Raw genomic sequence first — 19,560 nt, 5'->3', positions numbered from 1 at the left:
CACCCTATTTAATAAACAATGAAGTTTAAATGTCTTGCTCTGGGAGGAACTGCTTTAATAATTCAAAGAGAAATGAGCATAAAATATCAATATCTGCTTAAGAGTTGGATCTTCTGCCTAAGGGTATAGATTCATATCAGTTTTTACCCTCATATCTTACTTATACAGTAGCAGATAATGGGCAGGTGCTCCTTCCTGGACAGATAGACAGATAATTTTTATAATTCTTCTGGAGCTCTTCACTGTTGCATCAGCTAGAATGATCCACACTTCATTAGTAAAACTTGCACTGAAAATAAATATTTGGGTTTAGAATTACCACGCTCATGATAATGGTGGCGATAGTGAGAAATGGGATGTTGGTCATCCCTCCAAGAGCTGCGCTCCTGAGCCCATCTCTGGCTTGCATTTGGAACACAATTTATCACCAAGAAGCCTAAGGTCTGAGTTTTGTTGTCATAGGTGTTTTTAAATTTTAACTTTTTTAAATTTAAGAGTCAAGAGTTTTTTAATTTAAAATGAAAGCTTGCATTCTCAGAATCTGAGTATACATCATGGAACTCCCATGTGTCAGACAGGCTGCACACAAGTGATCCGGTAACTGGAAAACTCTTGACCCTTAATACAGGCAGAACCAGAGAACTGCTTGTTTGTTTTATAAATATATATTAAAAATATAAATAAAGATATATAACAAATGCAGTAAAAATACGTTATTTATTAGTACTTCTCTTTAAACCAAAACAAACACAACCAGAAAACCTGAGTGATTTCTTTTCTCACACAAAACCAACAGAAGGATTTTATTTAAGAGGTTTAATGGTAACTCCGCCATTTTCATACTACACGTAAAATTCAGCCTATACAGTTTTCCATACTTTAATTAACAGCCTGTATAGGTAAAACTATGTAAGACAGACTGCAGCAGATGGTAGATGACCAGTAAGTCCACATTTTAATCCTTGATGTCCAGTATTTCAGTCCAATTGCTGAAGAGAAGCAATAAATGCTGCATCTAGCATTAATAATGAGCTGGTGAATACCTGAAAAACCATTATGGACTACAGACAAGTGTACAGTGTTACGAAGGAAAAAGAAATAAAGCCTCATGTAATAGTACAAAACGTTAAGATCAAATCCTGCCTGAAAAACAGTGGTTGACATTCATATGTATGAAGTCCTTAAATAACATCCAAACTGAAGTCTCTATAGTTGTTGTTTCTGACTTAAATATATTCAAAAATTCTCCCTCCTTTTTTACAAAACAATCTTTCTGTTTTTTCACGGCTTGAACATTCATCATCTTTTGCAGTATCACAGACCATTTGGTAAACGTAACAACTGAACCTCCTGTTTGGCTTCTGTTCTATATGTAATACAAGGTCTTTGTCAAAATAAACCTCATGACTGTAAGTCTGAAATGAGAAAAAAAAAAACCTGATTACAGTCTCCATTTCCACGACTTGCTAATACCCATACCATTTTCCTTGGGGAACAACAAATACTTAACATTGGTGACTTCCATGATCAGACAGGAATTTTGTGTGGATACCCACAGACTGCTCTTCCAGATAAAGGACAGAATTTTAAAACTGGGAAAGGTTTCCCACATGCCTGTTCTAGGAATCTTAAGTAAATGAGATACTCGGAATTCAAGATCCTAAGTTGCCTCTGCAATCAATGATAAAAGAGGTGCCAAAGGTGCTGAATATTTCAGATCATCTAAGTTGGATGTCCACCTAAACTTGGACTTCATGAACAGCCCATTGCATCTCTCCAAATACACATAGAGTGAGATCCATGCTTAAATCTATGCATGAATTAGCTAGTTAAGCTTGTGAGACTATTTACAAGTTGTAAAGTTAAACTGATGCAACTAGCCAGTGGGTGAGTATTCAAGTTTATAAATACTTCAGAAATACCTAAGGGTAACTCCTCCCCCAGCCAAAAACCCAAACAAATCAACCAGGAAAAAAAATAATCTTAATTTCAAGTCATGGACATTTTCAGATAAATGAACTACTGTCTGATGGCTTACTTAACATCTTTGAGGTACAATTATTATTTTGTACAAATACCATCCCTAGCACTTGGCAACACTATTTATATATCTGCCTCAAATCTGAACAAAATGGTAGGTAAAATGGGTATGGGGAAGTGTTAGTGTAAACAAAAGACAGGAATTCTCCTCACCACATCCCAGGACTCCAGTAATGGAACACTCTTAAGTAGAATCCCATGTTCATTACAATGAAAGTCAAGGTGAGCTATCCCATCAGCTCCTATCTGAGTGACTGCCACAGTGGATAACAAATCTAATTCATCTTCATAGTCCACAATTTTGAATGTCTGAAAAACAAAACCTCAAGTTTACAAGTCAAACATAAATTCACATTCCCCTCTACCTAAATTGCATGGCTCTCTCTCTTTCAGGTGAAAGCAGAATTGGAATTGTAGTTCTTAAGTCTTCTGGTCTGATAAAGAAAACTTTGCCAGCCTGATACCCAACGGGGATCTTTCCCAACATGAGTTGTTCAATGTATTTCTTCCTTAAGACAGGAGAGAAGAAAGCGATGTTCTGAACAATCCTAATGTGCAAGTAGTTTACATATATCATACAGGAAATAGAAAAAAGTACTTTGAAAGTGGCAGAAGAAACATAAACTCCATGCCCTCTCTTGAAGCAGACATGTTAGAGACAGTATAGCTTAAAACCACTACTGGGTTTGAGGGATGGGTACATTAGGGTAATTCCTTTCACATGAACACCTGTATGTTCTGTTCAGAGCTCTCTCTCACTCCACAGAGTATGTGACAGTGGAGAACTGAGACCAAAAGATGAAGGTTGTGAACTGCCTTAATTGCCTCTATCTCACTGTCACACTGCCATGAACCTGGTAACATACTCTTTAAATTCAAGCCAGTCTTTTTCTTTGATAATGGAAAAAAATCTACTGGAATCAAACGAAGTGCAACAGCAGGAAATAAAGTAGTGTCCAGACTCTGATTTATATTTGAATTTTGAATTAATATTTTAATATTTTTTAAAAGTGGATTTAAATGAGCTGCAGATATTAAGGGTTATATTGGACTGTCCTGTATTTTTACCATAGTAAAATCTATTTCCTCACACACACAAAAAAAAGAATAGAAATGACTGCTAGAAACTGATTAATTTTAACAGTTCTGCTTATGTCAATTACAGCTCCAGCTCTAGATAGAGTGTTAAAAAATATTCTTCATAACTTACTGAAGACTCAACATCAAGGCGTGTGGTGTTTTCACTCTCAAGTAGTAGTTAATTAAAGGAAAAGTGTTAAATACCTTATCCTGCAATCTAATAGAAGTAAATGGGAGAGAAAAATATAGTTTAGAGATACTATATCAAAGACTAGAGGAACCTAAAGCAGCGAAAAAGAGAAATATGTTTCTTTCATTTCATAACATGCTTTATAAGAAATGTTTGAAGGAGATGTTTGAATGGAGAGGAGAGTGATGGTTTGTCACATTAACATCTCATTTCTGTGCCACTGAGGTTGCACAGAGTTATGACAGTATCATGGGGTATAAAATCAGTTCTTAAAAGAAAGAGACTAACCAAAGCACAAATGTCAACCAAGGAGAAAAGATGACAGACAGAGAGGGGAAATGAAGTAATTGGAACTTAAGAAGACAAAGACAGCCACAGAAGAAGAATAAAGAACTCAAAGATTAACACAGCTAATGGTTACAGCCACTGCACCTGAAACAAGAATGACTTCTGGCTAGCTAAAGATCTCAAACAATCCATGAGCTGCTCTTACTCACTGCATCAGTTACCTCTTGTTCCGGGTCATCATCCAGCAAGTTAAAACGCTTTTTCACCACTCGACCAGAAGCTGTTACAGTAACAGTGTCGTTCACCTTTGGAGAAAAATAAAAAAGTGGCTCTAGACTTCAGAGCATTTTAGTTTCTTCCTATCTATTTGACCATGTATCTATTTCATGTCTTTTGCTTTCTGACCTTGTTTCAATCTCTTGGACCTTGTTGTACTCATTCACTGCAGACTTCAGAGCATTTTAGTTTCTTCCTGTCTATTTGACAATGTATCTATTTCATGACTTTTGTTTTCTGACCTTGTTTTAATCTCTTGGACCTTGTTGTGCTTATTAGTTATGCATGGCCCTAGTGCTGCTATCTCTTCTTTATGAGGGTTCATGAACTCGGTGGCTTTAGTTGAGATACTACTGATGTCTACTCATATTCAGTGGATCTCAGTCTTGTAGAGGTGGCAAAGGTTCTCAGCTACCATAATTTTCAGAACAGAAGTGACTGGAGCCAACATGCTGGAATGAGAATCAAGACAGCTAAGTCACCACCAGGTTGTTTCTTAAACTCTTACTTCCAGATGATGGGAAAAGTAGCATCTTAAACCACCACAGCTGCTTCCACTGGGCATCACTAACACCAGAAACATTCAAAACTGAGGTATCAGTGTGTTAATGGAAGTCAAAAGGAAAAGGCACAGCACAGACAGGATTAGAATTCATATTTCTTTGCTCTTATTGCAACAGAAGTTATCTAAACTAACCCTAAAAAATAAAAGTATGGCAAGTCATTAGATGACAAAGCTTACCCTTTCTGAATTCAATGGAAGTTTTATGCCCGAGTTAGTGTAGATTTTTAATACACAAACTTCTGCAGAAGCTTCAACATTAGTTATCACTGATTTCGAAGGACTTTACAGTACTCAGACTTGCTTTTATGTAAGGCATAACTTTGTATGCTGAAGCAAAATGACAGTTCCAGGCACAGCCAAAAAATTTTTTTGATGAGTGAGGTCTTTAACCTTTTTGACATTTAGATTGTCTTTGTGATTTGCTATTACAACAGACTTCATGAAACAACCAAGGTGATTTAACAGCTCCTTTCTACCAGGAGGTTCAGATCATCCCCTTGCCACTTGGTTCTACCCTTCTGCACTCTTCTGACCCACCGATGATTCAGTTCTGTTTCTGTCCTGGTTCCAGGTCGGCTCACCAAGCAAGCAGAAAAGTACTCACCTGTTCTGCTGGTTTATTGTTCTATTATTTTAGTGCACTGATTTGGCTCACCAAGGGTTAGGTGAATGCCAAACCTGTCACAAGTGAGTGACAGATGTGCATGGCCACAAAAAGAAACAGACTTTTGGAAGCAATGTATTGTCTTTGTTGCCTTATGAAGACTTACCCCTAAGTGTGAGAGACTTGAAACATTTCTAGCATTTGTATGATCAACTGACCTGAGCACCAGAGATGTGTGCAATTATCCCATGGTGGCACCTTCTTTTGAAGGACACCTGTCACCATCTTTTAAGTACATTTTATATCAGTGATATCAGTTATACCGCACACCATAAAGAATGCTGAAAACTAAAGAAAAGACTGGCGGTTTCAGAAAGCTATCCTGAAAGTGTTACTTTTTTCAAAATTTTTTTCATACAGTGTAAAGTCCCATGAACACATGGAATGTCTTTCAATAAACTTTGAATTAAGCCCATAAAACACAGTGATTACTCACATACGCAAAACCCCTGTGTATTGCTCAAAATCATACTTTGTCATCTCGGACACTAAACTCACAGAGTCTTCTCGGTTGGCCACAATTGTAAAATCTTCAGCAATCTCCATTTGATCTGTATTATTTTTAACTTCCTTAAGCTTCAAGACTCTACAAAAGAAACAGAAATTACAAAATAAGTCACGTATTCTAATCCACCTCCTACAACTCTTCTATATTTATAATTTTAAAAATTCAGGTATATTAAAACATCAGAAATGACTGAAATTGAAATAAATTATTTTTGTAATTTGTTTATCACTGAAATTTTAACACAGTGGTCCTTGAACACGTTTCATATCAAAATCTAGTGTTGCCTGCTGGTGCCCACATTCATTATGTAGAAACGTGCAAATGTTTCTACCAGAACTTCTGATTCTGACAAATTAATTGATTTTACAGTTTCTAGGATTTGATGAGTGTTTTGGCCTGCAAATTGTCAAACTACTGAATTTATGCAGCTATGCAGCTTTTCCTCTAATGAAAACAAGATTTGAGAAAAAAAGGCTCATACTTTATCAAATTTGGTCCCACGTGGATTATTCTACCTGACATATCTGGATGGAAATATATCCAGTCAGGTTCCAGTGAACAGCATTTCATATCCTGTATACCATTTTTTGCCTGAAGAAGGAAGGGAAAGCTTAGAATATTAGTATTCTGAAAGTCTCACAGATATAATTAAAGAGGAAATACTGAGCTCCTCTACACACACCCCTGAAGGTTTTTAAGTATTGCTCCCAATCATGACCAGAAAGGACAGCAGTGGAGTAATAATAACAATAACAATACTCAGTACCAATTCTAAAGATATTCCATGGAATAGTTTCAGCTTTGTTAATATGTGATGAGCAATGACCTTGTACCACAGTTATATGTGGCCCTACCTCTCCTGAAACTAAGAAAAATGAAGATTTAACCTACACTCTGCAAACACATCAACAATTCCAACAATTGGAGTGTCAAAGACATGAGACGTGTCAAGACATGAGAAAAGCATTAGCACAAACTTTGACTTGAGCTTCAAACCTCAGGCTCAGCCTCTTTCATGCAAGTATTTGTGGAACATGTAATCCTGGGATAGCTCGTGATTTCATCTGCAAGCTGGTCAAAATCTTGGGATTTAGGCAGTGGCTTTTTGTTGTTAAATTTAACTGACCCTGATCATTCAAGTTTTCAAATGTATGAACCCACACAGAAAAAACTAGGTGAGAAAGGATTGTGCAAGTCCCTTTGCATCAAAATTGGTCTTCAGCTATGGTTATGAAAGATCTGTTTTGAAAATAAGAGATAGGAGGGGGAATCATTGATTTGATGAGGCTACTAAAAGAGATGAGGACATTTACAGATGAGAAGTTGTTTAGTGAAGAACCCTGAACTAACAGGTCCATAATCAGCTTGTATCTTCAGGTCAAATACAGATCTGAAATAAAAGCTGAGATGGAGAACTCATGACAAAGAATATATCATAAATAGTACATAAACAAAAATAGGAATGCTGGATTAAACTGAATAACAACATCTTTCCAGGGAGAGAGAGGAGGTACCAATCAGGGATAAACTACAATCATTAAGGAAACTTATTCTGCAATTTCTTAAAATGTAAAAATACTTCTTTACCCATGCCACTTGGTAGGCTGACTAGTCAGAAGTGCCTTAAGATGTTACCATGCAAGGAATCAGCTGAGATTCTGCTTGTGCCTTAATTTTTAAGCCGAGATTACGGTGCTGTGTGGCACTGACAGTGCTACGATTATATTGGAATGAAGGTAATATCAGAAGCAGTACTAATTCAGAAGAAAACATTTTACATGTGACTCCACTGGATAGCAGATGTAACACTGGGGTGATCCCTGTGAGAGCACCACACTGGAAAACAAGGGTATTGTTACCTTGAGCACTACTCAGAAGAGATGAAGACAAACGCGATACACATTCATTATAGAGAAACTGCTATCTGAATATATTACCAAAGCATTGTCTTTCAGAGAACAAATATGGAAGACTCCTTTATGTTTTTTCTTGTTAGGTGTGATGATATAATGCCAAGGGTAACCTCCAATTTGAAATGCATTCTCCAGAGAAGATGCTTCAAATAGCAAAGGTGGGGTATCTGCAAATATTCGGTAATGTTAACACCATTAGTAGCAGAACAATCATCATTCCATTGATCCTTACAATTCTAAATTCCAACACAGATATTAATTCTTCAGAACTTTTGAAGACAGGTGGAAATACACTGGCTGTGATCTTTTTTCTGGCACCAGCTATGCTACCTCACCTAGCAGCCAGGCACACACCTGCAGTTCCCTGTGGAAGGTTACTGCCTTCTTGGATCTTCAAGATGAACTGCTCTTCTGATACCTTTGACTTACTTCATTCCAAATGAGCTGGATAAGCAAAGACATAGCAAGCAATTAAAATTAATCCAGCTCATCTGAATGAGAGAGGATGTACATATGAACAGGTCAAAGAGCACATCAAAAGGGTCACTATTCTCTTGGGAAAAATAGTGGTAAATAGCTGGAAACAGGCTAACAGCAGCAATCTGTAATAACAGAATTAAATGCAGAAAGATAGCTGAATCTGAATATTCCTTCTCCTTTTGCGTAATACAACACAACAGTGTGGACCACAATGCATGCAATCTGTAGCTGAGTTAATAAAAATCAATAAAAACCTAGGAATTTTTAAAGTGAATGGCAAAAGGTATCTAGTTTTCCCTTCAGTTCAGTTGGGATAAATTATACAGATGTAATACATCTTCTTACAAATCTTCTGTGCACTAAATGAGATAAGTATCTTTGAGCAAAATGGATGGCATGGAGCTTTACAACTTCTACCAACTAGCCAAATAAAAGCAATTTCTACAGCTCCTATAACTGAATCAATTTTAGACTGAAGATCAGCTCTTTCTAACAGTAGGGAGAAGTGCTGGGAAAAAAAGAATGACAAAATGTGGAGACGATCTGCAATTATAAAGGGCATTTAAACAGGCAAAACATAAAAACCCCAAGATGAATTACTGTGAGAAGAACAAGGTTCATATCTGGACTTTTTTGTCCCAAAGGTCTCATCCAAATTTTCACTTGTTCCTGTCTGCTTAGTGTAGATAATTATCCAGGTCTTAGCCAATGGCGCTGTCACATGACATCAGAAATTATGTTTACATAGTGCTTCTCTCTTTTTCCTTCAGTCACGTTTCCCTGAACTTAGCCATTTAGATTGAAAGGAATTAGTTCACTGCCCATGGAAATTAAGTATTTTCTAAGCTGGAAAGTGGCTGTCGTCTAGTTGTCTTTTGACTAACACATAGGAAATGGGAGATCCTGTGCAAGATGTAACAAAGTGCAGGTCATAAAAACCGAGACACCTGCTGAAAATGTAGAGAATGTTGAGGATGGAGGCATAAGCAGAGGACCTACTTATACTAAAATCTGTCAGAAAATGAAAAACAAGTCCAGAAAATTTGTTAACATTTTACACTATTGACTTTTTCTTTTTAAATAAAGCACATATAGCAAGGTCCCTCAAAAATTCTGGTAGATAGACTAAATGAGAGATTTAAATGTGTTTCAGTAATATATCAATCTGAAGCAGTACAGGCTGCTGACAGAATAAGCCTTTCTGTTCATTTGGCAAACACTTGCAAGATCATAGCCACTGTGACAGCATGACTCTGCTGCCTCAACTCCCTCTTTCCTGCTATGTGTCACATGCTCTTGTTGCTCAACACCTCCTATTCTCATTGAGTCCTTTCCCTAGCATTGCCAGTTTTCAATCTCCAGTTGAGCTGCTTTGTTCACTTCCTTAAAACTCCCTGTCCTCATCTAAACATAAAGCCATAAAGTTGTTCCTGGCAGCACTAACAAGTAATTGTTCTAAATGTTAAAAAAAAAAAAAAGCTGAGCAAAATATCTTCCTCTCTTTTTCTTTTTTTTAAATGAAATTACTCTATCGTCTAATAGTAAATCAAACTACAGTTTTAAGTTCTGGACCTTTCAGAAAGTGACATAATGAAGATTTATAGGTACCCTTTCTATTCCGGCCACTATGACCAAAATCAAATTCCTTACCAGTCAATAGCTGTAAATGACGTGGAAGGTACATGGTAGCCTTTTAAGTTTTGATCTCTATACACTTCCTCTTGGGTACCTAACACACCATAAAAAGAGCACCATAATAACTGTTATCCCTTCAGACAATTTCTGTAGGGAGGCTAGGACTAAATAAGCAGGAAAATTACACATTGTAAATTATAGTAAATACAAGCTTAAACTCTGAAACTGTTAAAATCTCGCTCACTGAAGCATTACATCACATTGAACAGTCAGTCGGCGGTCTCATTCTTAAAAGAAAACAGCTCAAGAACCACAGGAATGCAGCTATCTACAAAGAGCAGTCAGAGCAAATGTCTGTCATGAGTTCAAAACTTCCTAACCACAAATTCTTGAACATGATTCAAGATAAAAAAATGTTTACTCCAGTGCATTGGTTTTAAATCTCAAAACTAAAAAATACAATGATCTATAAGACATGAAAACAAATTGGGTATAGGCTTCCTATTAAAGCTTGCACAGCTTGTTTTCCACAGGGTCCCTAACACTAAATTGCAGTTTTGCAGACTGAGACAGAGAAGAAAATGAGGAGAAATTTCCCTTTGCAGAACCTGAGATGTCAATTATCACTTTGTTTTGATAAAACATTGCATTATAACTGAAAGCCTTCACTATGTAAGTCTGTATTTTATCTTTGCGTGTTTCCTCAGGTTTATGTAAATCTGGTTTGGTTTGCCTGTTATCATCTGATTCTGTCTACAAACATAAAGAGCAAAAGCATTTTTTATGTGGACAGTCACCTGTAAAAACCATCTAAATACAGAAACATTAAAAATTAAAGAAATAAAAGCATGCGTTGTTTGATATTGGTGAAACTTTCTGAGTTTGTTTTGGAAGTGCCTCAAGTGTGAACTTGTGAGAATGTATTTTTAAAGTAAAAAGAAAAGTTTCAAAGAAAGTCTCAGCTTCGGTCATTCATTAAGATTCTCGGCACCAAATTCTAATCTCAAATGCACCAACGGAAATGACTGTTTGGTTTCAGAGAAAACAAAGTAATTACATAAAGTAGAGCATTCATAAGTTAATGATTTGAGGCATAAGAATTGCTTTTAATAGATAATTTGTTTTCTCCTCAGGAAAGAACTTTGTTGAAGCTGGCACATTTCTGACAACTTAAGAATTATCAAAATGCAACTTGGACAAATTGTATGCCGTCTCCTTGAATTCCCTCTGCAAGTTAGATTGAACATCCTCACATCTTTTGCTTACATACTGTACACTGTTTCTGGGTGTTACTAACAGCTGTCCTAGCCCTTCCTCTTTCCCGAGAGAGCAGTTGTCTCTCAGAAATAAGGAAGGGGTTTCCACTTCATGTGTTGCTTATGAAGGTTTTCAAATAGCTTAGTTGCTGTACTGGTTCTCTAGGTAAGTCCTATGTAATTAATTCTTGTAATTAGAAGTAAAGCAAAGCACATTTTCACTATAACATAAACCCAGAAATATAGCTACAGCCCAATACCAGTACAGTAATTTTAATGTTTTTTCTTGGTGTGAAATAAGTCATAATTGATCCATAAAAGCCACCAGCCAAGATAATACAAAGACCATAAATACCTGTTATTTTAATGTTACATGGAAGACCAAATGGATACTTTCCTACAACTCCCACTTGACCATTCCAGTTGAATTCATGTCCCAAATCAAACGGCTGCTCCATGAACTAAAATAACACAGAACAATTTAACTTTATTGATGCGTATTTACTTGCTGTTTAGTTTTACTGCTCCATTACTGCTGCATTATCTTGTTAGATACTGCCTGAAGTCTTATTTTTGAATTAACATATGATTTTTGATTTTAAGAATATAACCTCAAAAGTCTCACTGCAGTTCTGTTTCTGATCAAGTGATCTTCCATGCCTATCAGTTTCTAGCCTTAACACTCATCTATAACTACAGACCACCAGGTGCGTAAAGAAGAGGACACCCTGGTCTAGCATCTACATAGCTCCTCTCTGTATGCGCTTTAGTGCCTGTCTGACCCTGTATCTCTTATGTTTTGCCACCCATAACTGGAGTGGGTAGAATTTTCTGATTGTGTACCCATTTGCATCTTTTGACTGTAAATACACTCAGGCAAGATCTCTATCCTATGTCACATTCCCCATGTACCTATGTGGCATTACATGAATATTTATGATTTGTTGCCCAAAATAGCACAGACTGTATGAAAATTTTTTTATTTCATTACCTGTTCAGAGATGGCCTGGAAGTTATAGAGCCTGACCAGACCCATGCTGCACATTACAATCAGGATTCCATTAGAAACAGCAACATCTGTCACACTATTACCGAATATCTGGAAAAAAAAAAGGAGAAGAAAAAAATATTCATTTAGGGAAGAAATAATTGAGACACAATGCAAAATACTGACATTATGTCCTTAATTTTGCAATCTCTTTTATTTTTTATTCTGACCAAACCCTATGATCAGTGTTTTAGTTCATGAAGTTTTCTGTAACTTATCTGTTCTGCTGAGTTTCTGTTGCATACTTTGCACTGCAGGAACACTTGAGCTTAGATTGGACATATTCTGCAAGCAGATTAATTCTCTAATCAATTCTCAGTATATCTTCATATCATGTTACCCAGTTATTATAGTATACAATAGATTATATTACCCAGCATCCCACAGGAATGTTAGCAAAGCTAACAACTCAATCTAAAAGTACTGATTTCAGCTCTTCTGTTCTTTCTTCATTACCAGGGTAAAGTACTAGTCTAATCATGGCTCTATGACTGTGTACAGCTGTACTAAAACTACATTATCCAGCTGTCACAGAGTACAAGATCCTCTCTGAATCCAGATTAGACACATATATTAGAAGCTGACTTACCCTGTTTAACAATTATCCGGTATACATTTGCGCCACCGCTTAACACATCTCCACTGAGAAAAACCCAACAAACTAATTCTTAGTATTTAATGAATAACAACACGTGAAATTCATAATTTTTTTTTTAATAGAGGTGCTTGGAAATGTAGTTTTCACTTCTTTAATCTGAATCACTATGTGAAAAAGCAATTAATACAGGGTTAAAGCAGGCTTAAAAACAATTAAAAAAAAAAAAAAGAAACCCAGAAGATGTAATACTCCTAAATCTTAACACTGTCAATGATCTTGTGATCAGTTTAGTCCTGAAAGATACATTCACTCCTGAGACCTTGTCTTTTATGCAGTCTTATGGCTCTTTCTCAATACATTTGTTAGCTTAGGTCCCAGTGTCTTCCAGACCCAAACTCTAAGAGTCTTCCAACCCTAAACTCTTCTTTCTATCATCAAGACCTTAGCTAGTCTGAACTCAGAATTTATTGTGGTGTACCATCTCAGTAAAGCTGATACATTAGGTGCATTCTGCAGTCTTGAACAGTAACCCTAACTCTAACAGTACATTCCACTGATCTGTACCAAGTTTGGCATTGCATCCACTGGTTGCTTCCTCTGCTGGGTATATCCTCAAATTCCAAATTCTGCCCTGACTTTATTCCTAGTAGTAACAATTATTCTGATGAGTACTCAGTACAGGCCCAACTGAAGTAGTACTCTTTTAGACATTTTGCCTACTATGGCCATGAAAGAATCTGGCATGCCATTCTTAACCAGATTGAGAATACCTTTGATACTGGTAACAACTGTTTTTTCCAGTCCTAAATACTAATTTTGAACAGAACAATACACAGTGCCCCTAAACTTTCATGAACCCAAATGAAAAACGTTTAATCCCACTCCTTCACTTGCCAGCCCAATCTCAATTACAGCCTCAACCCAACCCAGCACCAGCTAAAACCCACTAATAGCTCTGGACCCCAAATAAGACTGTAGCTTACAGAGCTTTGAAGACAGAGTTTGCATGTTTGTACTGTTCCATTTATATGTTGCATCCAGAACTCTCTTGACTTAAAATAGACATGTTTTTTCACCAGAACAGTAAAATTTGCCGTCTGGATTGAAGTTTCCTAACATATACACTCTTACTTACAGGTCACAAACAAACCTCAGAAAGGTTGTATGCTCTTGACAGACAAAGCAAGACACATATTTACATTTCGACGCTCAATATCAATAATAATACAGGTTTTAAACATAGCAGAGTGCATTTGTATTTTCTCTTCTGCTCATTTGAATTAAGAATCTTCCCCCCAATGCCCATACCGGACTCAAGAACATTACTGCTAATTAATGTTTCAGGGCACTATGTTTTTGTAAGTGGTAAGTGTGACTTCTGCAATTCCGGGACAATTGCCTAAGCCATGCCTCTCATACAACTACAGTACAGATCACGACTAACAGTGGAATTAACTTACCTTTTTGTTTATTTCTAGCATTCCAATGAATGAAAGAGGCAAAACTCGGAATACAGCGAGATAGAACAATACAGACTGTTGGATGCCTGCCTGGGAAGGAATAACAATAATGAATATAGTTATTATACTTGCGGCATTTATTAAGGGTAGGACATCTTCATTTTCTACCATAATAGCAAAGCATAATGTCTCCATCTCTGTCCTTGTAAATTTTTTTTGATAAATTTTGTAAAAATTTTAAAATGACAGATTTTTTTCAACAAACTTACCTGTCGTGCTGCTGCAGAGAGCTTATTCTGAGCTGACTTTACAACCATTACCTCTTGAGGAGTATCCCAGCTCAAATACCTATTTGTGACAAGAAAGGCCTATCTTAACCATTTAAAAATAATTTAATAAATACATTATTTCACATAAAATATAATCTACTCTAACTAGGCAGATCCCTGTGTCCAGGCAAACTGTTCAGTATTCGATTTGGGAGAGGTGCCTGAGATGTTTGCAATAATGCAAAACCCACAGAACTAGGAATGGCTTATTCCATACAGGATTGTGAGAGAAATTCTGAAAGTACGAACATTCACTATCTTAATTGTTCTTCCCTTCACAAATTACTGCTTATCCTTCAGCCGAAAGTGAATAATTTCTTCTGAGAAGCAACAAAAAGATGCGGTTTGTTCTGCTTTTGAAGAACAAAATGGCTACCCTACGGGGAAGAATGCTTGCAACTTAAAAATGGCTTAGACTTTATATGCATTTTTCTCTCATTTTATGAAGTTTGTTTTACAGCTCTTAAAGGTCCTTTCCTAGTATGTTGCTATTGCAATATTAAAGGCTGTAAAATTGTCAGAGAAAAGCCAACAGTAGCCTAGATTTTGTAGCTTTTGTAGAACTTGATACCAAATTTTAGATCATAATACTTAAGCTGCTGAAATTCTTCTGTAGGATACAGCACACAGGAACAGTACTGTAGGTAATAGGCTAGACTAACAAACTTGAAATCAGCCTTAGGATAGTGCTAAAATAAACATTATTCCCTTTCTACAGTGTAGTACTAATGATTGTTAATTATATAAAGCCTAGTCAATGTTTAATACCTGAATTTGCAATAGGAACCAGCAAGGTATATTTTTTCCAGTATTTCTCCACTATCAGCAGAGAGACGTAGAAGCCAGTTCTGCACTGTCAAGACTATCAAGGAAGATTTATAGTCTGTTGGACTTGGTAGCATTTCCCCCTACATAACAAAAGGTTATCAGAAAAAAAAGTTTGTACCAGGATACATAACGTTTTGACACAATACCAAGAAAACAGAAGATAATACACATTCCTCAAAAACTAAAGTGGAAAGCTGCCTGCTAATCACATCAGGGTCTCTAAGCTCATGTTTGTGCTAAATAGTCAGCTGACTATCACATAAATAGTCTGTTGTCACACTTTTTGCAAGGTAGTTACCTTTTCTAGAAAGATTACCTTGCGCAAATGAAGTATAACTGCTTATCAATTTAACTGATACCAGTCTTGAGGCAATTGTTTAAGTATTGCAGAATAAGACATTCAGTGGTAACTCAACAGTAATGGCCAAGAATGGTATTCACACTGCTTTTATTTTTAGACATCTCAAGGATTGGGCTAATATTCCTAAGGTCTGTGGACAGTGGATGAGGGAAAAACTCCTCAAGTAGAAGGGAAATTTGATAATCTATAAGCTAGAAACAGCAGAACAGCTTTTGGGCAGAGTTGCTTTAATAGGTCTTTAGCTTATCTGCTTTTTTTTTTTTTTTATGTCAACAGACCTGGTAAAAACTAAAACTCCCACCTACTACCTTGCTAATTAAAAAAAACCCCAAACCCAAACAAACAAAATTTATGTTGTAAGGAATTAGAGTTAGTTGCATAAGCATAAAGGCACTGCTTTTAAAGTCTTCCAAAGCTCACAAACAAGCATTTGAATGCACTCTTGAGAAATTCAGAGGAGTATACCTCTAAACATTCAGTCAAAATAGAGAAGCACATTGCAAACCTTAAACAACCTAACTCTGTAAAAACACCGATAAAATAGTTCACAGGGGAAGAACACTGTTCTAAATATGTTTCACTGAAAGATATTAATTTGTTTTTTTGCACAACAATGCTTTATTAAAAAATAATCTTACCAGTGGGCATTCCAATAATAAAGCATCTTCTATTTTTTCTGACTTAGAACACTTTGGCTTTTGATAAAGTATTCTTGGCTCTTGTGCAATGCTGGAGGAAAATGATTGCTAATCATTAGTCTACTTTATAAACTACTTTATATCAACAAGTCATTTCATACAGTTGTATAAATCCTGCCTTCTCTTTAGGCAGGTCAGAAATCTAAACATCTTTTTACTTTGCAAATATAACCAGAAATTGCTCTCAGAGTAAGACCTAATAAACAATAGTTAGTATAAAAGCTAACCTCTGTATTTTATGGTTTGGTGTTGTGGTTTGGTTTGTTTTGTTTTTAAATAACAAACTTATTAACATTCTTACTTTAGTGATATACATTAAAAAGAAAGCATATACCAGAAACTAGCAATCATCCTGGAACCTTCCCCTCAAGCTCTTCCAGTGTTGCCTTTCGTAATATAAAGGTGTGGTATCATGTACAGATATTTAAAAAAAACCCCTGCTACTAGAATAAAAACTTAGTAGTGTGCACAGTTTTCCCCTCAGGGAGAGGATGAGACAAAGATAAACCTGAAAGATGCTAGACAGGTTAACCCAGTACTGGAAAGCATTCTGACAATGTAGGAATAAAACACGGCTAAGTAGATTTAGATCTCTCCTGTAAGTGATAGATTAATTTAATTAACTCTCGGTGGTTTACACTGACAGAGTAATGTCTTTCAGGTATCCCCTGACACCGTCTCAAAACTGTTCTGACCACAACTTACTCAGCAAGGCAGTTCAAGTCCCTGCTATCTCCCTCACAAGAGGGATGGGCAAGGACAAGGACTGCTGTATGCAGGACTTCCTGTCCTCTACCCTGCCCTGTGCTGCCTCCTAAGCTGTGCTTCTGCAGCTGATCATGAACAGGAGAGTACATCAGATCAGAGAACTGATCTGCAAAATACATTAGCAAAAACCAGCAAGTACTCCGCACACTGTACTTGTACATGAACAATAATTTACTTCTTTAATGGAGAATTTATAGATGTGGTACCAAGCTTGTTTCATAGGCTGATTTTGTGACACATTCTTTAGCACACTGCTAGTTACCAGAGCACAAAGAACTAATGTTCATTTGGCTTTTTAGTGCAAAATTATAAAATACCGATGACCTTCCACTTCTGTTAAAGTGCTCTAAAAACTGAAGTTGTATGGCAGCAGTAAGATCAGACTTTCGTTCACTGAAGCAGGTGTCGCATTAAGACACAACAGCATCTGAGTGTAATTTAACAAAGATTTATGCACCTGGTTATTTTTTGTTCATAAGTAAGTTCCACTCAGTTCACAGGGGTTATTTGGATGAGTAAAGTTAACAACATGTCTAAAACAGAATCACAGTGTTAAAACTGTAAGCCAGGGTAACTTTTTAATTGTCACTTTATTACCTGCTAATACAGCACTGATAATTGTCTAAGTAAATTCTTCCTCTTTCATACGCAATAGGAGATGCAGAATGAGTTGTCCAAACATTCTTGAATTTAGTACTTTCCTGAAACAGACAGTGGTTATAACAGTAATGGCTTCTGTAACAAACGCTTCTTTTAGAAAATACTTGGCTACTGCTGCTTAATAACTTACTTTAATTGAAGCTCTGCTGTTGAATGCATAAAGGAAATTTTTTTAAACAAAATTAAAAGATCTTTTTACTAGCTATTATGGACAACATGAGTAATGAATATTTTGTCATTAATTTGCCTGCATTAAAATTAAAACTGGCAACTAAATGGCAACTTTTAAAATCAAGGACAAAACATCCCACAGTGTAAATATGCACATAACTCTTTTATATGTAATTAATTGAATTTACTGAACATCTGACTCCATTCTGCTATTCGGTGTTTTGGGCAAAAGGTAGAAAAATGTGTTTACAGTTATTTGCAAAAAGTGCCTGGAATGTTAATAAGACAAACTGCTCACATAAAGTTTCTTGCATGCATTAGAGATATCTACCATTAACCACCTATACCATTAGTAAAGGTTTCAGTCTTACAAAAAAAAGCTTCTGAGTCAGATGTACTAATTTTTACCTCAGTAAACCTTGCATGCCCATCGATCTAGCTGCGTAAGTGAACACTTGAGCTGACTTCCAATAAATATATTTTCAATAAAACACAAATGCCAAATCACTTCCACATATTCACTTTTAATGCATTGGAAGGGACCTCTGGGGATCATCTTGTCCAACTCCCCTGCTTGAGCAGGCACACCTAGAGCAGGGGACACAGGAACACGTCCAGGTGGGTTTTGAATGTCTCCAAGGAAGGAGACTCCACAACCTCCCTGGGCAGCCTGTGCCACTGCTCTGTCACCCTCATAGTGAAGAAGTTTTTTCTCATGTTTAGCTGGAACTTCCTGTGTTCCAACTTGTGCCCATTGCCCCTTGTCCTGTCATTGGGACTGAAGAGTCTAGTCCCAATGTCCTGACACCCTCCCTTTAGATATTTATAGGTGTTGATGAGATTGATTATTTGTAAGTCTCTTCAGCAAAACTGCAGATTTCTTCCCCCCAAACTTGCTGGTCGGCGTGACCAGGAGCTTCTGAAACACCTGCGTGAGGGCTGACACTCAAAACTGCCCGGCTGAAAGCCAGTACACGCAGGGGTCCAGCTAGCGCCGGGAAGCATCGGTATTACCTGACACATTATCTTTCTGAGGAGTCCTAGGTTTTTTCTGTGGGCGATACCAGCATCTCTGGCATAAAAGCCGTGGGCCCTGCGGGTGAGGAGGCGGCAGACGTTGTGAGCCTCAGGCGCCCGGAAGGCGGCCCTCCTCCCGCCGGCGGCTGCCTGCGGGCACATCCCGCTGTCTCGGGGCAGGCGCGGCTTTCTCCCCGCTTCTGGGTCGCTCCTGGCGGGGCGAGCGGGCCTTGCGGGGCCGGGGCCCGCGCAGGACTTCTCTCACCCCTCACCCCTCCCTGCCCTACCCGGCGAGAGGCGCAGCGAAACGTGGAGAGAGCCCTTGATCGCTGACTCCCGGGAAACGCAAACCACGAGCTCCCGAAGGCACCGGTCCGTCCTGGGGCGGGGCCGGGGCCTCCACACAGAGCTGAGCTACCGCCAACGCCACGCTGCAACAACCCTGCGCCACCGCCGCCACCGCCTTTCCCCCGCCTCCCGCCGGGTACTGTAGTTTCCGCCGGCGGAGTTCCGCGGCACGCCCGGACTACAACTCCCGCCATGCCCCTCGGTAGCCCGCCAGCTCGCTCCCTCAGGAGCTGTAGTCTCGGCCCGAGGCGGGCGCTGTGGCTGCGGGAGCCGGGCCCTTTCCCGGGTACCGGCGGGGTGCTGCGGTGCTGCCGCCGGTGAGAGGCCGTACGGAGGCGCGTCTCTGCGCAGAGGTCGGTGAGAGCCGCTGGCAGCGGTC

The 19,560-nt window shown here is 37.9% G+C and overlaps 2 protein-coding genes across 7 annotated transcripts in view; one reads left to right on the top strand and one right to left on the bottom strand.

Annotated features, from left to right (window-relative positions):
• Positions 1–698: 698 nt before the first annotated feature.
• Positions 699–18,995, bottom strand: DCAF17 (DDB1 and CUL4 associated factor 17). Of its 3 annotated transcripts, XR_012660638.1 has the most exons (15): positions 18,831–18,995; positions 17,583–17,686; positions 16,158–16,248; positions 15,099–15,238; positions 14,271–14,349; positions 14,002–14,091; positions 11,887–11,994; positions 11,251–11,356; positions 7,549–7,691; positions 6,093–6,202; positions 5,540–5,689; positions 4,004–4,326; positions 3,820–3,903; positions 2,194–2,349; positions 865–1,415 (listed from the first exon to the last, which is right to left on the bottom strand). XR_012660638.1 is itself a non-coding variant. In XM_075093432.1 (14 exons), the coding sequence occupies exons 1-14, from the start codon at positions 18,993–18,995 to the stop codon at positions 1,227–1,229; spliced, it is 1,665 nt and encodes a 554-aa protein (XP_074949533.1). In that variant the 3' UTR covers positions 699–1,226. The 3 variants fall into 3 exon arrangements, 2 of the variants coding, with proteins under 2 accessions (XP_074949533.1, XP_074949534.1); XM_075093432.1 differs by lacking the exon at positions 4,004–4,326 and having other exon boundaries at positions 699–1,415; positions 3,808–3,903; positions 5,602–5,689; XM_075093433.1 differs by lacking the exon at positions 4,004–4,326 and having other exon boundaries at positions 699–1,415; positions 5,602–5,689.
• Positions 18,996–19,225: 230 nt separating this feature from the next.
• Positions 19,226–19,560, top strand: part of METTL8 (methyltransferase 8, tRNA N3-cytidine) — a 29,746-nt gene continuing 29,411 nt past the window's right edge. For 2 of the 4 annotated variants that reach the window (XR_012660639.1, XM_075093434.1), the window contains exon 1: positions 19,357–19,534. The gene's annotated coding sequence lies outside the window, so the exon portion shown is untranslated. Of the gene's footprint in view, positions 19,318–19,356; positions 19,535–19,560 lie in introns of those variants that run through there. The other 2 variants (XM_075093436.1, XR_012660640.1) reach the window with 2 other exon arrangements.

This window comes from Phalacrocorax aristotelis, chromosome 5, assembly GCF_949628215.1.
Source record: "Phalacrocorax aristotelis chromosome 5, bGulAri2.1, whole genome shotgun sequence".
Taxonomy (NCBI): Eukaryota; Metazoa; Chordata; class Aves; order Suliformes; family Phalacrocoracidae; genus Phalacrocorax; species Phalacrocorax aristotelis.
Note: the sequence above shows the minus strand (reverse complement) of the source record. Positions and strands in the feature narration are given on the sequence as shown.